The sequence below is a fragment of the Helobdella robusta genome (genome assembly GCF_000326865.2).
Source record: "Helobdella robusta unplaced genomic scaffold HELROscaffold_12, whole genome shotgun sequence".
In the NCBI taxonomy this organism is placed as follows: domain Eukaryota; kingdom Metazoa; phylum Annelida; class Clitellata; order Rhynchobdellida; family Glossiphoniidae; genus Helobdella; species Helobdella robusta.
The window spans coordinates 1655505-1672303 of NW_008703664.1; the positions used below are offsets into that span (position 1 = coordinate 1655505).

Below are 16799 nucleotides of genomic sequence, written 5' to 3' on the forward strand. Positions count from 1 at the left end.
AAAACGAACTACAAACATATTAACGCCAAACATTCGGTAGAATTTATAGAATATTGTAAAAATTATGGTCTATTACCAACATATATATATATATATATATATATTTATATATATATATATATATATATATATATATATATATATATATATTATTAATAAAGATCACGGCGTTTCTTACAGTACTCAATCTATATGATAGTTTCTCGATTCTTCGAATAATTCTCCGATCTACTAAACTTAACTTGTTAATGCTATTAACAAAATTCCTATTTACAGAAGATGTCATTATCTACATGTATGCATATAGTACTCTTTCCACTACCTAGTCTCGTCAGTGCAACATTTTAATAAATTATACATTTTTAAAGTTTTTAAAATTTCAAAATTTTTAAAGTTTTAAAATTACTAAATTATATATCCTAAATATATCGTTTTTACAAAGAATTTAAAATTAACACTTTTATAATTTAAAACAGAACATGAATTATTGTAGGAACAAATAAAATAAATTGTATAGCGCTTGACATTTAAAAATTCAAAAAGCACAATATTTTGTATATATAATTATAATAAAATATATAATTTTATATAATTATTTTATAGTGTTTGCAATTTTGTCATAATAATTTCGTACAGCAAAAATTTAGAATTTTGATTTCTTGGGGCCCCCCCTGCCACCCCCCATATGACGCCTCTGCCAGTCTCATACATCCAGACCACGGGCAAATACAACACAAACAATTTCAAGAAACAAATCTACCAGATATACAAGCTGAAACAGATTATTCATAATAATGATCAAACGCAGCAAGCAGTTAATTTAACTACATTAGCATTTCTTTGATAATATTTTGTGCTTTATGTAATTAAACAATAAACACCGGTTTAAATAAATCGCAATTATTTACACAATTTTTCAATATATATCAATAAATATATACATTTATCTATTTATTTTTATATATAATTATTAATATTTATTTATAACAGAATTACGATATAATAATAACATAGATAAATAATAAACAAAATTCCACACTATTGTTTGCATGTTTCGTTTTGTACGATGTCTTATGTAAATTAAGCGTATTTTTCTAGTTTCCACAATTTTTTCGTGAATTCGGATTTTTGTTAATTTTCATTTTCTAAGAAGTTGGTTGAATTGAATTTATTCTTTTTATTTTTTCAAATACTATCGCTGGCAGAAGCTGACTTCCAGGAGTGGTTTACTTTTTTGTTTTTCCATTTTTTTGATTTTTTTCACCATTTGGGGTGGTTTCTTTAATTCAGCTACATTGGTAGCGTGAAAATAAATAGAAATAATGAACAACTCCCAAAAACACAAAAAACCAAAACGCCAACTTAGTTTAAGTTTAATTAAGTGATATGGAGGAAGAAGAATTAAACCTCTTTTAGTCTTTTTTGTCATAGAAGCTATCAATGATGGTGAACTGAAATTTAGCAAATTACCATTATTTAAAATTCTCAAATTTTTACAAACTTCCATTGGAGATACTGAAATTATAAAGATATTTGGAACAAAAATTTTAATTAAAATAAAAAATGAGGGGCAAAAAATAAAATTCAGAACCTAAGTTACATATTGGATATAAAAGTAAAATGTTATTTACATAAAACACTCAACTCTGTAAAAGGAGTGATAAAAACTCCTCTTTTCAAAAATTGTACTGTCGAAGAAATAAGAGAAGAACTGAAAGAATTCGGCGTTAACGACGTTCTGAATATTAAAATAACAAAAAATGGTCAAAGAATTGAAACAAATACATTCATCATTTCATTCGAAACTACTAAATTGCCAAGTGAGTTAAAATATTGATATCAAAAAATCAATGTTCAGCAATACATACCCCCACCAATGAAATGCACTAAATGTCAGAGGTGTGGCCACTTCCACAAATTATGTAAGGGCAATGAACAAAAATGCTCCAAATGTGGTGAAAAGGGACATAAACATACATTTGATTCTCCATGCAATAAGACACCGAAATGTTATCATTGCAAGCAGGCACACGCAACATTCGATAAATCGTGCCCTAAATACAGATTGGAAAAAAATATCTTAATTACAAAATATAATAAAAATATAACTTATAAAGATGCCAAATTATTAATTCAACAAGAGTCAAAGCCAACATATGTAGAAATAGTCAAAGGCAAAAAAATGATTGACATAGGTGTTCAGTGTGATATTATTAACATTCCACTGAAAAGCAACAAAGTAAAGACAAGAGAAACTGAGCAGAATCTAAAAAGAGATAGAAAAAAAACAAATATTTGCAGTGATAAGTCAAGTTGCATGGACCCAATTGAGGTTTATGATTTTGGTGATGCCGGTACAAGTGATGAAGATAAAGGGGAACGCAATGCTACAAAAATAAACAGAACTAAGCAATATACTAGAGGCAACTATAATTCAAAACAAAATAAATGACAACCAAAAACCAATAAAATTAATATAATCCAATGGAATATCAGAGGCTTTAGAAGTAACATTCTAGAACTTTTTATATTAATTGAAAAATGTTCTCCCCATATTATATGTTTGCAAGAGACTAAGCTAACTGATACTAAAAATGTTGAAATAAAAAACTACAGCTCTTACCATATAGCTGCTACAACTCCTACAAACCCTAGAGGAGATTTATCAATTTTTGTACATCATAGAATCCCTCAATCACAATTAAATATTAATGCAGAATAGCAAGCATCTGTAATTTTTATAACCCACCAAATACGATTATAAATACTAATAAACTTGAAAAACTAATTAAATCTTTGCCAAAACCATTTCTATTCATTGGGGACTTCAATGCACACAATTTAATTTGGGGCAGTGGCAAAAATAACACAAATGGTAAAAAGATTGAAAAATTTCTAATACACAATGACATATGTTTAATCAATCCTTCTCAACCCACCCACTTTCATATTCATTCAAATTTATTATCAACAATAGACTTAGCATTTTCGTCACCTGCAATTTTCAATAATTTGCAATGGAGAAGGGAAGATGACCTGCATAACAGTGATCACTTACCCATAATCTTAACATTTAATATGACAGAACAAGAAATAAATGAACAGTATAACCTAAAAAATACAAAATGGGATCAGTTTAGCAAGATATGTAACAATACAATAAATTCAACAGAATTACAAAGTAGTTCAGTAATTCATCCAATAACATATATAACTCAAAAGATCATTAAGGCAATAGAACTAACCACACAATTAATAAAAATCAATCCTATGAAGGTAAGACCAAAAATTAATCCATGGTTTAATGACATGTAAGAGCAGTAGATATTTAAAATTAAAAGCATTTAATATTTAAAAAAAACCCCAGCATTAAAAATTTGATAGACTTTGAAAAACTTCACGCTAAAAGCTAGGAAAGTATTTCGACAAGAAAAAGTCAATTGTTGGAATAATTATGTCAATACAATAACAAAAAATACAACATCTAAACAGATATGGTCAGTTATCAACAAAATAACTAATAAAAGCAATCACAGCAATTCAAACAATATAAATGTTAAGGGCATAATTTATCAATCTAATGAAGAAATATCAAACACTCTTGCAAATCAATTCCGGGTGAATTCATCCATTTCCAGCATAAATAAAACATTTGCTAATATAATGCACACGGAAGAAAAAAATTTGTTAGATTTTAATTCAAATAATGATGAACCTTACAGTGACATGATCACCATGGAAGATTTAAAGTATGCCATTGATACAAGTAACAATTCTACTCCTGGGCCAGATAAAATCACATACAATATGATGAAACACCTTCCAAACACCTCATTGATCTCAATTTTAAATTCATTTAATCATATTTGGATTAACTCTGATGTCCCGGAGGAATGGCATGAAGCCATAATTATACCAATATTAAAGCCTAATAAATCAATAGAAGACCCCATAAACTATAGACCCATCTCTTTAACAAATACTTTATGTCAAATCTTTGAAAAAATTGTCAATAATAGGCTTACATATTACCTACAAACTAAACAAATAATATCACCATTTCAGCGTGGCGGTCAAAAAGGCCGATGCACTCTTGATCACCTTGTTTCTCTGGAAACTTTTATAAGGGAAGCATTTGTTTGCAACGAACAGGTTGTTGCCATTTTTTTGGATGCTGAAAAGGCCTATGATAAGGCCTGGAGATACGGTATCTTAAGGGATTTGTTTAGAGCTGGTCTGAAAGGTCGACTTCCATTATTCATATCCAACTTCCTGCATAAAAGAAAATTTAAACTAAAATATAATAATTTTTTATCTTCAGAACAAGAAATGGAGATGGGAATTCCACAGGGTAGCATTTTATCAGTTACCCTGTTCTATCTGAAAATAAATGGTTTATGCAACATAATTCTACCGGACATGCTTGGATGTCTCTATATAGATGATTTTATGATAGCTTACAAAAATACAAATATTGAAAATATTGAAAGAAAATTAAACGGTTTATTGAACCAAATCTATGTCGGTCAACAGATAATGGGATTTTTTTTTCAAACTCAAAGACTACGGCCATATTATTTACAAATAAAAGAAAAATAAAACATCCAAAATTACATTTAAATAAAATACCAATCAAATTTGATAACAAAATAAAGACTGTCTTAAGATTGCGAGGGTTGTTCCTGTTTATAAGTCTGGGTCACACAATAACGTTAATAATTATAGACCAATTAGTATATTAAGTTGTATCTCAAAGGTGTTGGAAAAGGTTGTCGAGATAAGACTCGAGTCATTTATGAGTGCCAATAATGTTTTAACAAATGATCAATTTGGTTTTCGAAAGAATTGTTCCACTGAAGATGCACTCATAAGGCTTTTTAATGAAATTGTTTTTAAATATGATGCTGGTCATGCTATTTCGACTGTGTTTTTAGATTTTTCAAAAGCGTTTGATTCCGTTCCACATGATATACTGTTGTTTAAATTGGAACATTACGGAATCAGAGGACATGCACTGAAGTGGTTCAGTAGTTACCTCGCAAATAGATTTCAATACGTTTCAATAAACCATTGTAACTCAGATACTCGTCGGGTGGTAAGTGGTGTGCCACAGGGAAGTATTCTAGGTCCAAAATTATTTATCCTGTTTATCAATGATATCGTCAATACAACCGAAATCTCTAATTTCATTGTTTATGGAGACGACACTACAATGGTCACTACTTCTAGGGATATAAATAATTTGAATGTTTGTACAAATAATTGTTTAGATAAATTGCACTCATGGTCTATTTATAATAAAATTAATATAAATATTACAAAAACCAAGTATATTTAAAATATTGAACTGTAACGATGAAGAATTTGTTTTAAAGATAGGTGACAGTATAATTGACAGAGTTGAAGATTTTAAATTATTGTGAATTATAATAGATCGGAAATTAATTTTTAAAAAACGTATTGATTTCATCCTGCAAAAAATAAATAGAAATTTGGGAATCATGAACAGACTAAAATATATTCTACCAAAAAACTTTAATTTTAATGTATCACGCTTTTATATATCCACATCTATACTATGGAAATCTAATATGGGGTTACACTTTCAAGACGTATTTAGAAATTTTATTTAATGTCCAAAAAAAGCACTAAAAATTATAAATTTTAAAAACGATATAGATAAAAAAGACCTTTTCAATAAACTTAAGATTCTATCGATATTTGAAATAAATTATCTTAAATGCTGTTGTTTTATTTTTCGATTGCTTAATAGTGCTATAAGACCATCAGACAATTACCTACATGATTCATTTAAATATGAAATCAAGGCAAGACCACCGAGTTCCAATTTTGAAAAAAAATTAAAAGAATCTATTGTTAAAACCTAACTACTCAATAGAAATATATGTTTTTATGGGGTATAAATGGAACAGGCTACCAAATTTTATAAGAACTTGTACTGTTTATCGACCATTTAAATATAAATTAAAAAATTTTCTTTTATATTTATCTTAATTAATTTTATTTAGTATACAATATTGTTTTATTGTTTTTTCTTGTTTATACACATTTCTTTGATATTATATTTTGGTTTTATATTTTGGTTTTATATTTAAGGTTATTCTAATTTATTTAATTCATTTTATTTGAATTTCTTTCTTTTCTTTTCTTCCTCGTTGCAACAAGTTTAATTTTATGCATATGTTTTTTAATTCTAAAATTTTGTAACAATACTAATTAGTTTTTAAAAATTGAAACTGACGTTTGACGTTAATGTGTTTTATTATTTTTTGTGGGGTTCTTTGTTATTTGGAATTTTGGTTTCTTTTCGAATCCTTTTTCATGTGTTTTCGTAAAATAAACTTGTTTAAAAAAAACGAAAAGTTATTAATGATATATAGATCCAAAATACGATCAATAATAGACTATGGTTTCCAAGTCTATGGATCTGCCAGAAAACCATACGTAAATTCACTACTCCCAATTATAAATGAATCTCTAAGATTGTGTTTAGGCGCTTATAGAACCTCTCCATCTCTGAGCCTACATGTGTTGACCAATGAAATCCCACTAAATCTCCTACATATTAAATTGTCACTCAACTATTATTATAAAATCATATCATACCCAGAAAGTCCTTTATATAAATACATTAAAAGTAAAAAATTTGTAACTAACTTTCTCAAAAAACCTAAAGCAATAGCTCCATTTTATTTGCGCATTGAAAATCATATTAAAATCATAAAACATCAAGATATACTTAAAAATCCTGAACTTCCTTATTTCTGGAGAATGAATGAAGCTTTAATAAAAACAAAACTAACAAAATATAAAAAATGTGAGGACCAATACATCATACAATCAATAGTCAAAGAAATCATCAATCATAATATTAATAACACCATAATTTATACAGATGGATCAAATATAGATCATTCAACAACAGCAGCGGCTATAATAGATAAAACAAAAATAGCCATACATTTGCCCGATGACACTTCAATTTTCACTGCCGAGCTTCAGGCAATCAATAAAGCATTAGATTACATAAAAGATGAAATTAACAAATCATTTATAATATTGACTGATTCTTTATCAGGTGTACAATCACTAAAACAATATACAAGTAACAATAGCTTTGTTAATACAATAAAAATTAAAATTCATAACATTGTACAAAATAACTGCCATATTAAAATAATCTGGATACCAAGTCACATAGGTATTCTTGGTAATGAAAAGGCCGATCAATTAGCTTTAACAGCCCACAATGAACCCATACTAAATACAGCAATGATTTACTCAGACATTAAATCAATAATAAATAAATAAATATATATATATATATATACACATTATGGCAAAATGAATGGAATGATTGCATAACACAATTAAGGCAAATAAAGCCATTGATCGAACAAAAGAGATGCAGAATATTTAACACCCGATTGGTATCCTCTAAAATAAACAGACTAATGATAGGCCACACAAAATTAACACATGGATATATATTAAATAAGTCAGATCAAACATTATGTCAATATTGCGGACACAAATTAACAATCCAACATATTATAACTTGTGAGAACCCAATTACACATAGACATAAACATTTAATATATAAAGAGCTTTCAGAGAATTTTAAGAATAACAATAATATTATCAATGCAATACAATTTCTGAAGGATTGTAACTACTACGATATGATTTAAATATTTTTCCCATAGTATTTCTCTTTCTCCACGTTCAGTGCAATAAACATTTTTCATATTATCTGAACTTCTATTTTTCCACATGGAAAAAGAAAATAATTTTTTCTTAATTTGGCAAACAATTGCACCACTTTGGGAGCATAAATGCCGTTAAATATGAACAACAACATATATTTGTCTAAGTATTCATTTATCATGTTCATATCGAAATAATCAGCAATATGACTCTTTTTTAAATTTAATAGTTCAAAACGAGCTACAGCACAAATTTCGAATTATTATTTTCAGTGCATTAATAGAAAACACAGAACAAATTATGAATAAAATAACTAGGGTCCCGTAAAAATATTGATTGAATATTGACACCTGACGACAAATCGGGCAAGCCACCTGGTCTTTGAAACACAAGGCCAGACATGCTGTGTGAAATGCGTGTTTGCATTTCAATTGACAAAGGAAAGACTTTTCTTTGAAATCTTCTAAACATATCATGCACTCGCTGTGCAGAAATTTCCCGCTAGAATAGGGCAGTTTATACGTTCGATAAGCTGCGACCGTTTCATAATACGAATCTCTGTGGTAAAGAAACAAATAGAGGTTATTGTTTTGGTTAAACTGAGCAGTTTTTAATTTAGGTTTTTTAGAAACGTTTTCAAAAAATTTATCCTGGGCTTCTTTATATATGTCGTATTGCTGATCGCCACTCAACCGTCGAAAGTCGCCAGACCAAACTGCTTCTTCGTTCGCAGTGCTAACGACCCCCGTGAAGAGGTGGGCTGCTATTTTCTCAATATCCGCTGGCGTGATTAGTGATTTTTGGCTGATAATATCTTTTAAGATAACATCGTATGTTGCTCTATTCATTGCCTCTTCGGTCTGTGTGAAGCCAGTTACGTACTCCGACACCATTTGATCAAAGAAAACAGCAAAGTCCATTGCATGAAATTCTTATTCTCTACCTATATATTTATATTCTGCACTTACTAATTCAACATATATTGCGTAAACTCTGAGCAAACGCAAAGGTATTTATAACAAAAACACAGACATATATCTAATATCATTTACAACCATAAATAAAAAATTACAATGACATGATAAAAAGAGTAAAAAAATAACCAAACCAAACAATAAATAAATAAAATAAAATTGTGTCGTATCCGTATTGTACTTGACGATTTATATAATGAATATTTATTTTACTTGAAAAAAATAACGAGGAGCATGTACAATACAAGTAACGTACCTATGTATAGTCCGAGTCTGTTTTTTAATAATAATAATAATAATAGTAATAATAACAATAACATAATATAATAGAAATAAATAAATAAATAATCAATCAATCAAATTGTTTATAAAGCGCCATTCTCTAAATTTAACAAATAAATGACTATAGAGATCCGCTATTAAATTCGTAAGTTATGGAGGGGTAGTTATAGAAAGAGGTAAAGTTCCAGAGTCAAGGGTCAGAAAAAGTAAAAGCAGATTTAGCGTAAGAATGTTTAACAGGAATTATAAGTTAAAATCAACAAAAAATTCATTAAAACGTAGCTAATACAATATAACAAATTAATAGTGAATGAGTCATGTTAATCTTTCGGACGTAATGTTTAAAAAGTTTTTATTTCTGATAATTAAATAGGAATTATATAAAAAAATGAAATAAATAAATCATTTTTCATAAAAATTGAAGAATTTATGTCAGCGTCAAACAAACAAAAACAATAAAATGTTAAATTAAACCTCTAGGACCACTGGCCACCCTAAGATAAAGTTTTTTTTTGTCCTTTTTAAATTTTACGTCACAATGGAACGTAAAATAAAAATGGATACTCGTAACTTCCCGACACAAAGGACATGTTTCTTTATTTTTAGACCACTTCGTTATACACGCAATGTGGAATGCGTGTTTGCACTTCAATTCGCAGACAAATGTTTTTACGTTAAATTTTTCTATACAAATTGAACATTCATCATTCACGAACTTGTTCTTTAAATATGGCAAATTATACTGTCTGCAATTATCTGCAAGAATTTGATAACGCATTTCTTTGTGGTAGACAGTACCAACATAACCTTTGCTCAAAAATTTTCTTTTTTGTATTATGGGTTTCTTGGAAATGTTTGAATAATAATCATCCTGCATTTTCTTTAGAATGTCATGTTGTTGAATGGTACTTAATAAGCGAAACCTGTTCAACCAGGCAATGTCATCATTTGCAGGGCTGTCAATTTTATTTTGCGCAATGCTTCTTGATAAATTTTCAATGTCAGCCGACGTGAGAATGGAGCGGCAGAAACTGTTTTGCAAAAAATTTTTGTACACCAGGGCCTTTAAATCCGTTTGTTCATCGTCGATCCTATTCAAGTACACTCGAATTATCGGTATAACGTCGTCATCTATAAATTTATCATTCATTTTGAAATATTTTGATCTGATAAATTGCTAAAATAGTACATTAAATATTTTGAACTGCCAAATTTTAAAATTCACACGTACACGGGTATGTGTATATAAACAGTTTATAAACACAAAGTTCATTTGAATATCAATTGAGTCTTTTCTTTGTTAGTTAATAGCGGGTCACATGACTCTCAGATGAGCTGTGCTGTTTGTTTTTTGTCCATTTGTAGTAAAAAAAAAGAATGAAATTAATGAAGTTAACTAGCATTAAGAAATTAAGAAAAACCCTTCCAAAATCAAAATAAAACACGATTGTTATAAACATAAATATAGAATGTATATACTTTATTCTATATATATGGTTATAAATTATCTAACAACTGTGATAATAAAAACGTTAATTTGTTGAAATAAAAACTCCATTTTAAACCTCAGAATATCAACACAAATTATTCAGTTTTAATGAAGAAGTGATTGATTGAACTTCACCCCCGTAACTATCAAGTCGTCGCTGAATCAGCTTATCAGGATAAGAACTTCATCACAAGACACTTTAAATATATTAACACTCAATAAATATTTGTCATTTGTTCACTTTCGTCTACTTTTTATTTAACGAACACATAACTAACTTACTAAGTCATTAACTAGTTAATTAATTAATCAATTTCTTAATACGTTTTTTAAATAATTATTTTATTTTCCTTGCTTATTCTGCTTAAACATTCTTACTCCGTTATTTATTTTCCGTTATCATTTTATACTATATATTGTGAGTCTGTCAGATTCTGATTTTAAAAAATAATAATATTTAACACTCACTGAAAATGATGGTTTGTGTCTTTGTGTGTGTTGCAGACAGTATGTAATATATTTTGTTTACAAAATATAAACACACACGCACACACACACACACACACACACACACACACCAGGGTCATTAACGCTAATCATAAAAAGGAGCGCAGTTATCGCTACTGCAAGTGAAATGTTGCGTCGCTAACGCTAACGCTACTTAAATGAAAATGCAGCGTAAAATCGCTACGGCTACTAAAAAAAGGGTTGTAGAAATATTTTTCACTTATTCCACTTTGATTGAAATCTTCTACTAGATTGTTAGTCTGTTACAAATTAAAATGTCTAAAGCCAATTAGTCCGAATGAGAAGCGAGCCTGGGAACGGGAATTGGCAAAACCAAATTTTCAGGAATGGAAATTTTATGGGATAGGGAATCAGTGTTTGGTAATTGGGAACGATAAAAGAGAATGGGAAAAAGCGTTAGTTACATTTTCTTAAAAGCCGACGGTGACACGCAACCTCTAAGCTTCGCCGGCAGACCATTCCACAGATAAATACGAAGATGGCAAAAAATAGTCTAATTAGTTGATGAGTGAATGAGATTGATGAAGTTGTTGTTGGGTGTCAGATTTTGAAAACGATGGGGCGGCGTATTTAATGCGTGATATGATTAGATTATCAGTAGGTAACATCAATGTGTCTTCTCTTCCAGAGTCCATGTGAGTATATTTGACACGTTAGCCACGTGTTTATTTTGAAAAATAAAATCAAACCCCGAAAAATTACAATACAAATAATAGAAATCACTCTTATCGTTCACTCATTGTTATCACCAATGGAGACCACATCACACAACCTACGTTAACACATAACACTACTATACAATCGCCACATATGGAATAACATTCACATATTATTTTAACCATTTCCATTCACCAATTTTCAGCATCAAAATTGCATGTATTGATTGTATTGATTAATTAACATATCTTATTAATTTTGTTTTTCAATAGTCTCTGTTATTCTCAATAGTCTTTAATCATACATCATAATTTATTCATACATCTATTAACCTTTTTATTTGTTTGATTGTTTGTTTTTAATAATGTTTACAATTATTCATATGCTCATTAATTTTCAACGCAAATATCTATTCATTTATCATTGTGATCAGTATTTGTTTCTCCGAAATCATATATCAATCTTTAATATATTTCACGTTTCTTTATCATGTTTTTCAAATAAAGCTTGTATCATTTTTATTTTTCACAATAATATTTTTATCAATTTTATTTTTTGTATTCATTCCTTTTGAATATTGCACCATTCCCTGCGTCTGTCTGAGCTTCATTTTTTAAAGAATAAATGATACACAAACACTTTGCGGCGGGATGTCAAACATCTGCAAGAAATCCTAACAAGTAGTGAGTGTTTAGTTATGTCTTCGTGAAGATTTTGTTATTCATATTTCTTCATTTTAATCAATTCGTTGTAAATAAAACATGTTATGTAACTACACTTAGTTGGATTAAAATCACTTTATGTTTGGAATAAATAAATGATAGAAAATATCAACATCAACGACTCGTGTCACCGATGTTACCGAAGACTGACATCACTTCTAAGCTGTCAAACAGTGAACCAGTGCCATGTGATTACTTCTGATCAACAACCTATCCTTGTTGCTGACACTTTGTTACAATTTCTAGAGTTTGGTATAAAAAAGTTGGTGAATGTTCAATTTCAAAATCTTGAATGAAAAAATTTTGAACATTATTTTGATATTTCATCGACATTAACAGCACTATGGAGGAGAACCTGACCACTGTTATAAAAAGTAAGTGTTATGATATGATATAGTCTTTTAAAAATTACTATTTTGGTGACCTATTATTAAAATTAAAATTTACATTTTCAAGGAGTTTACCAAAAGATGCGTTCAGCCATTAACAAACGTTCAAAAGTGCAACAGGACAATGCTGACAAGGTGGATCAGAAAATACGAAAAGAAGAAATATCCCATTCGAATCAAAATATCGGCATCAAAAGTGAAAAAATGAAACCTTCAAAATTGAAATTGTACAATTCATTAAGAAGGGAGAGTTACCTAATTGCAATGACTTCAATGAATGTCAACGCTGACCATCATAATTCTGAAACTCCCAACTGCTGCAATGTCAACGCTGACCATCATAATTCTGAAACACCCAATTGCTGCAACGTCAAATTTCTAAATTCTAAACTCGAAAAGTCAATCTCAACCATTGATTTATCTCACTATAAAAATGATCAAAAAAAGCACACTAATATTATAAAAGTTGATTTTGAAGCAAGAAAAAACAGGAGCTTAAGATTAAAATCAATGGCTCAAACGCTTTCGTCAATTGCTGAAGAAACAAGTTTTAACTTGCACCAAATAGAATTGGACGACTGTAATGATTACAAAATGTTTGTGAAGGACAACATGAATAACATAAATGTTACTAACAATAATTTGCCAAAAAGTACATTTAATCTGGTGTTGGATGGAAGGAATCCTGTTCGACATTCTGATGACAACAAAAATTTATGTGGTACATCTGCATCATTCTGCTCGTTGGCATCAACGTTTTCATCATCCACAACGCCAAACTATAATGAAACATTTTGTGGAAGTGAGGATTATTGCGACATGAATGCAACTACGGACTCTTCGAATTCGGTGTTTTGGCTGAATTCCATGAATTGTTCAAATTGTTGTACCAGCGAAAATTTTCGACAAGAGGGAACACTGGAAGAATGCGTTGAGTACGAAGATGAAGTTGATGAGTTGGTGTTAAGAAACTTCATGGTGAAAAAACTGTGTGAAAGCTGTGGTAATTCTTTCACCTTTATGAGAATATTAGCTTATTTGTAATAATATATGTTCTCGATCATATGTTTCTTATATTAGAAACTACAAATAAAAAATAATTTTAAAATTCAATTGATAGCAAGGTGTTTACAAAATAAAATCAATTCGAAGAAAAAACATAATTGAAAAATCAAAAAAAATAATTACGAAGCACGAAACTAACCTCATTCTTCATCTTAACCAGCTTAAATTGTTTTTTAAACAAACTTGCATTTCTGAGTATTTAAAATTTACACCTGCTAGCTGCTAATGATTTAAAAAAACACCCAAAACTGTCAGACATCAGCTATACATGTTTAAGAATTAGGATGCACTCGTCGCTAACAATTTGCTTGCCAGACAAATTGATGATAAAAGGAACGTCAGAGTGTAAAATGCGGCAACATTATATTCTAAAAACTAAAAAAAATAATTATTTACAAGAATAAAATTTTATTTCTAGGCATGGTTGTATTTGAAAAGCATTGTAAATAATGTATGACCTGTATTGTTAAAATTAGGCGCCTAATGAATTAGTGCGCTAGTTTACTTTTAGGTTTTTATGTCGCCCGCCAGGTGCTCCTCGTAATTACCTGGGCTGTATGTTTATTAATTATTATACATTTTATTCTTCTCTTGAGTGTCAGTACTGTTTAGTTGTTGATTTCTATGTTTAACATGTTTTTTACACCCATATTAAATATGTAACACACATAGTTACATGGTATGCTGCTATACTGGTGTACATACATTCAGCAGAACGGATGATGATCCTACTTCTTAATGACTTTTTAATTTAACTAATCAATGTTGTATCATATGAACGTTTTATAAATAACTTATTTATATTTTAAAATCATATTAACTGTTAGTGATACGGGTCATATTATATGACGTGTGTAGCATATTAAAAGTAACAATGCAACCTACCTTCTCATTTCTTAAATAAAATAATTAATAAAATAAGATGAAACTATGAAAGTGACAAATTTTTATGTTCTTAGTCTGTTTTCCATTTTGAGCTTAATTTTTGTTTTTTACTTATGGAAAAAACGTTTATATAGATTTACGATTGAAGAATGTTTGAGTATAGGCGAGGAATATAAACATTTCCTTGAAAAAAATTCACTTAATAAAATTAAGGTTAGAAACCCTCCAGTACCTTCTAAGACCACAACTACATATACAACTACATCCACATCTAGTCCAGGTAGTTTTGTTGAAGATAATGAACAAGAATTTATAATACACAACCAGTATCAATTTACCAACAGGCCAAACATGGCAGACATCCGTTTTGATGATGACGTCGATGACGTCATTGAGCACTGCCTCACTGGGAATGTCATATGCAGAATTTTGAAAAACACAAATGTCCAACCATTCAATTTTGAAAAGCCACCTCAATCTAATTACAATGGTAACTTTCCCAAAGAAAATTCTCTAAAGAGAAAAGATTCATTTAGGAAAATTGTCCAAAATGGAGCTTGGGGTAGTAATCATGGGATTAACAACTTCAACTACAACAGTTCTTCAGGTTTGATATTAGGTTTCAGTAGGTTTTTTTCTTTGAAAATTTGAATATTTATTTACTAGTTTGTCATTGTAAATAAGTGTGGAATATTTCTTTAATTTAAATTTTAAAATTTTAATGTCTCACAATATTATTTGAAGGTTAATATTTGAAGGTGAAGGATCGACATTGTTCTGGTCTCAAGAGATCACAGCTGTGCTGCATAATTTAATTTATAAAATAAAAAGCAACAAAACAAAGAATTATGTTATAAGAATGTTGGATGTGCCTTGTGGGGATATGGTGTGGATGAAAAGGTTCCTTGAATCCAGAAATGACATTAATTATACTGGGATAGATGTTGTGCCAGAGTTAATTTCCAGCCACAAAAAGAATTTCAAAAACAAAAATTGGAAATTTTATGTTCAAGATATTGTTGATGTCAAAAGTTTAGGGTTTTATGACATCATATTATGTAGGATGCTGCTGCAACATCTCTATTCTGGTGATATTTTAAGGTGAATTGAGTTATCGACTTAATCTTCTAAATGTCTAGTCATAAAACAGTTTTTTTGAAATTATATTAAAGTTATTAAAATTATTATGTTGTAAAAATATATGATGTCATCTTTTATCAAGGAAATTAAAATAATATAAAATTCTTAACATTGTTATTAAATTAACTTTTGTCAGTAAAACTGCAGAAACAGAGCCTTGTTTGTTTAATTTAAATTAAAATATTTTAAACACAATCTATGATGATTAGAAACTGGATTAGTTTCTTGATTTTGCATTGATAAATTTTTGCTTTTGCTTTTATTTATCCAGTGCTTTGGATTGTTGTATATGTTAAACTTTAATTTAAACCTTTTTGTGGTTTTTTAAGTTAATAATCAGCTAGTCCATATAGTTGTTGTTATAAGCATTGAAATATTATTACTTATACAGTTATAGAGAATTTTCATTTAAAATTTTACTAAAATTTTATTACAGGATACTGCAATTATTTTCGGATAGTGGAAGCAGCTTTTTAATAAGCACTACATATCCATCTGAAGCTATTAACGAAGAATTAAATTTGCAACAATCTGATAACCCAGGTAGATACAGAAAAGTGAATCTAGAGCTTCCGCCATTTTCATTGATAGCACCAATCTGTATCTGCAGAGATGGACCAATTTATAACAGAGAACTGAACACTCACTATGTTGCAGTTTGGAGGCTGCCACTCATCAATGTCATCGATTGTCTTGATGGTTATTCTCATTTTGTAGACGTTGGGGGTGCAAAAATACTTTATAATTCATGCTCTAAAAAATACTTGTAGTAGAACGATTTCAACGATTTTTCTTTTATTTTTTTTTTACAAATGGAAGTTGCAAAAGTATTCAACCAATTGATAACTTTTAGTGTTGCGAGTTGAATTTATCATTCAGCGTTAAAAAATTTTGACGTTTGTTATGACTAGTTAGTAAAGGAAGGTATGATACGTATTGC

At 29.2% G+C, this 16799-nt stretch overlaps 4 protein-coding genes across 4 annotated transcripts; 2 read left to right on the forward strand and 2 right to left on the reverse strand.

Annotated features, from left to right (window-relative positions):
- Positions 1-7958: 7958 nt before the first annotated feature.
- HELRODRAFT_167825 (hypothetical protein) lies at positions 7959-8648 on the reverse strand (the record flags this gene model as incomplete). Its single annotated transcript, XM_009013555.1, has 1 exon — positions 7959-8648. One exon carries the CDS (start codon positions 8646-8648, stop codon positions 7959-7961), a length of 690 nt encoding a protein of 229 aa, XP_009011803.1.
- A 799-nt stretch (positions 8649-9447) lies between these two features.
- HELRODRAFT_72756 (hypothetical protein) lies at positions 9448-9762 on the reverse strand (the record flags this gene model as incomplete). The annotated part of the gene is made up of 1 exon (XM_009013556.1): positions 9448-9762. One exon carries the CDS (start codon positions 9760-9762, stop codon positions 9448-9450), a length of 315 nt encoding a protein of 104 aa, XP_009011804.1.
- A 2961-nt stretch (positions 9763-12723) lies between these two features.
- HELRODRAFT_167826 (hypothetical protein) lies at positions 12724-13813 on the forward strand (the record flags this gene model as incomplete). The annotated part of the gene is made up of 2 exons (XM_009013557.1): positions 12724-12754; positions 12837-13813. The coding sequence occupies 2 exons, from the start codon at positions 12724-12726 to the stop codon at positions 13811-13813; spliced, it is 1008 nt and encodes a 335-aa protein (XP_009011805.1).
- A 1257-nt stretch (positions 13814-15070) lies between these two features.
- On the forward strand, positions 15071-16629 carry HELRODRAFT_167827 (hypothetical protein; the record flags this gene model as incomplete). Its single annotated transcript, XM_009013558.1, has 3 exons — positions 15071-15348; positions 15464-15820; positions 16296-16629. The coding sequence occupies 3 exons, from the start codon at positions 15071-15073 to the stop codon at positions 16627-16629; spliced, it is 969 nt and encodes a 322-aa protein (XP_009011806.1).
- Between the last annotated feature and the right edge of the window lie 170 nt (positions 16630-16799).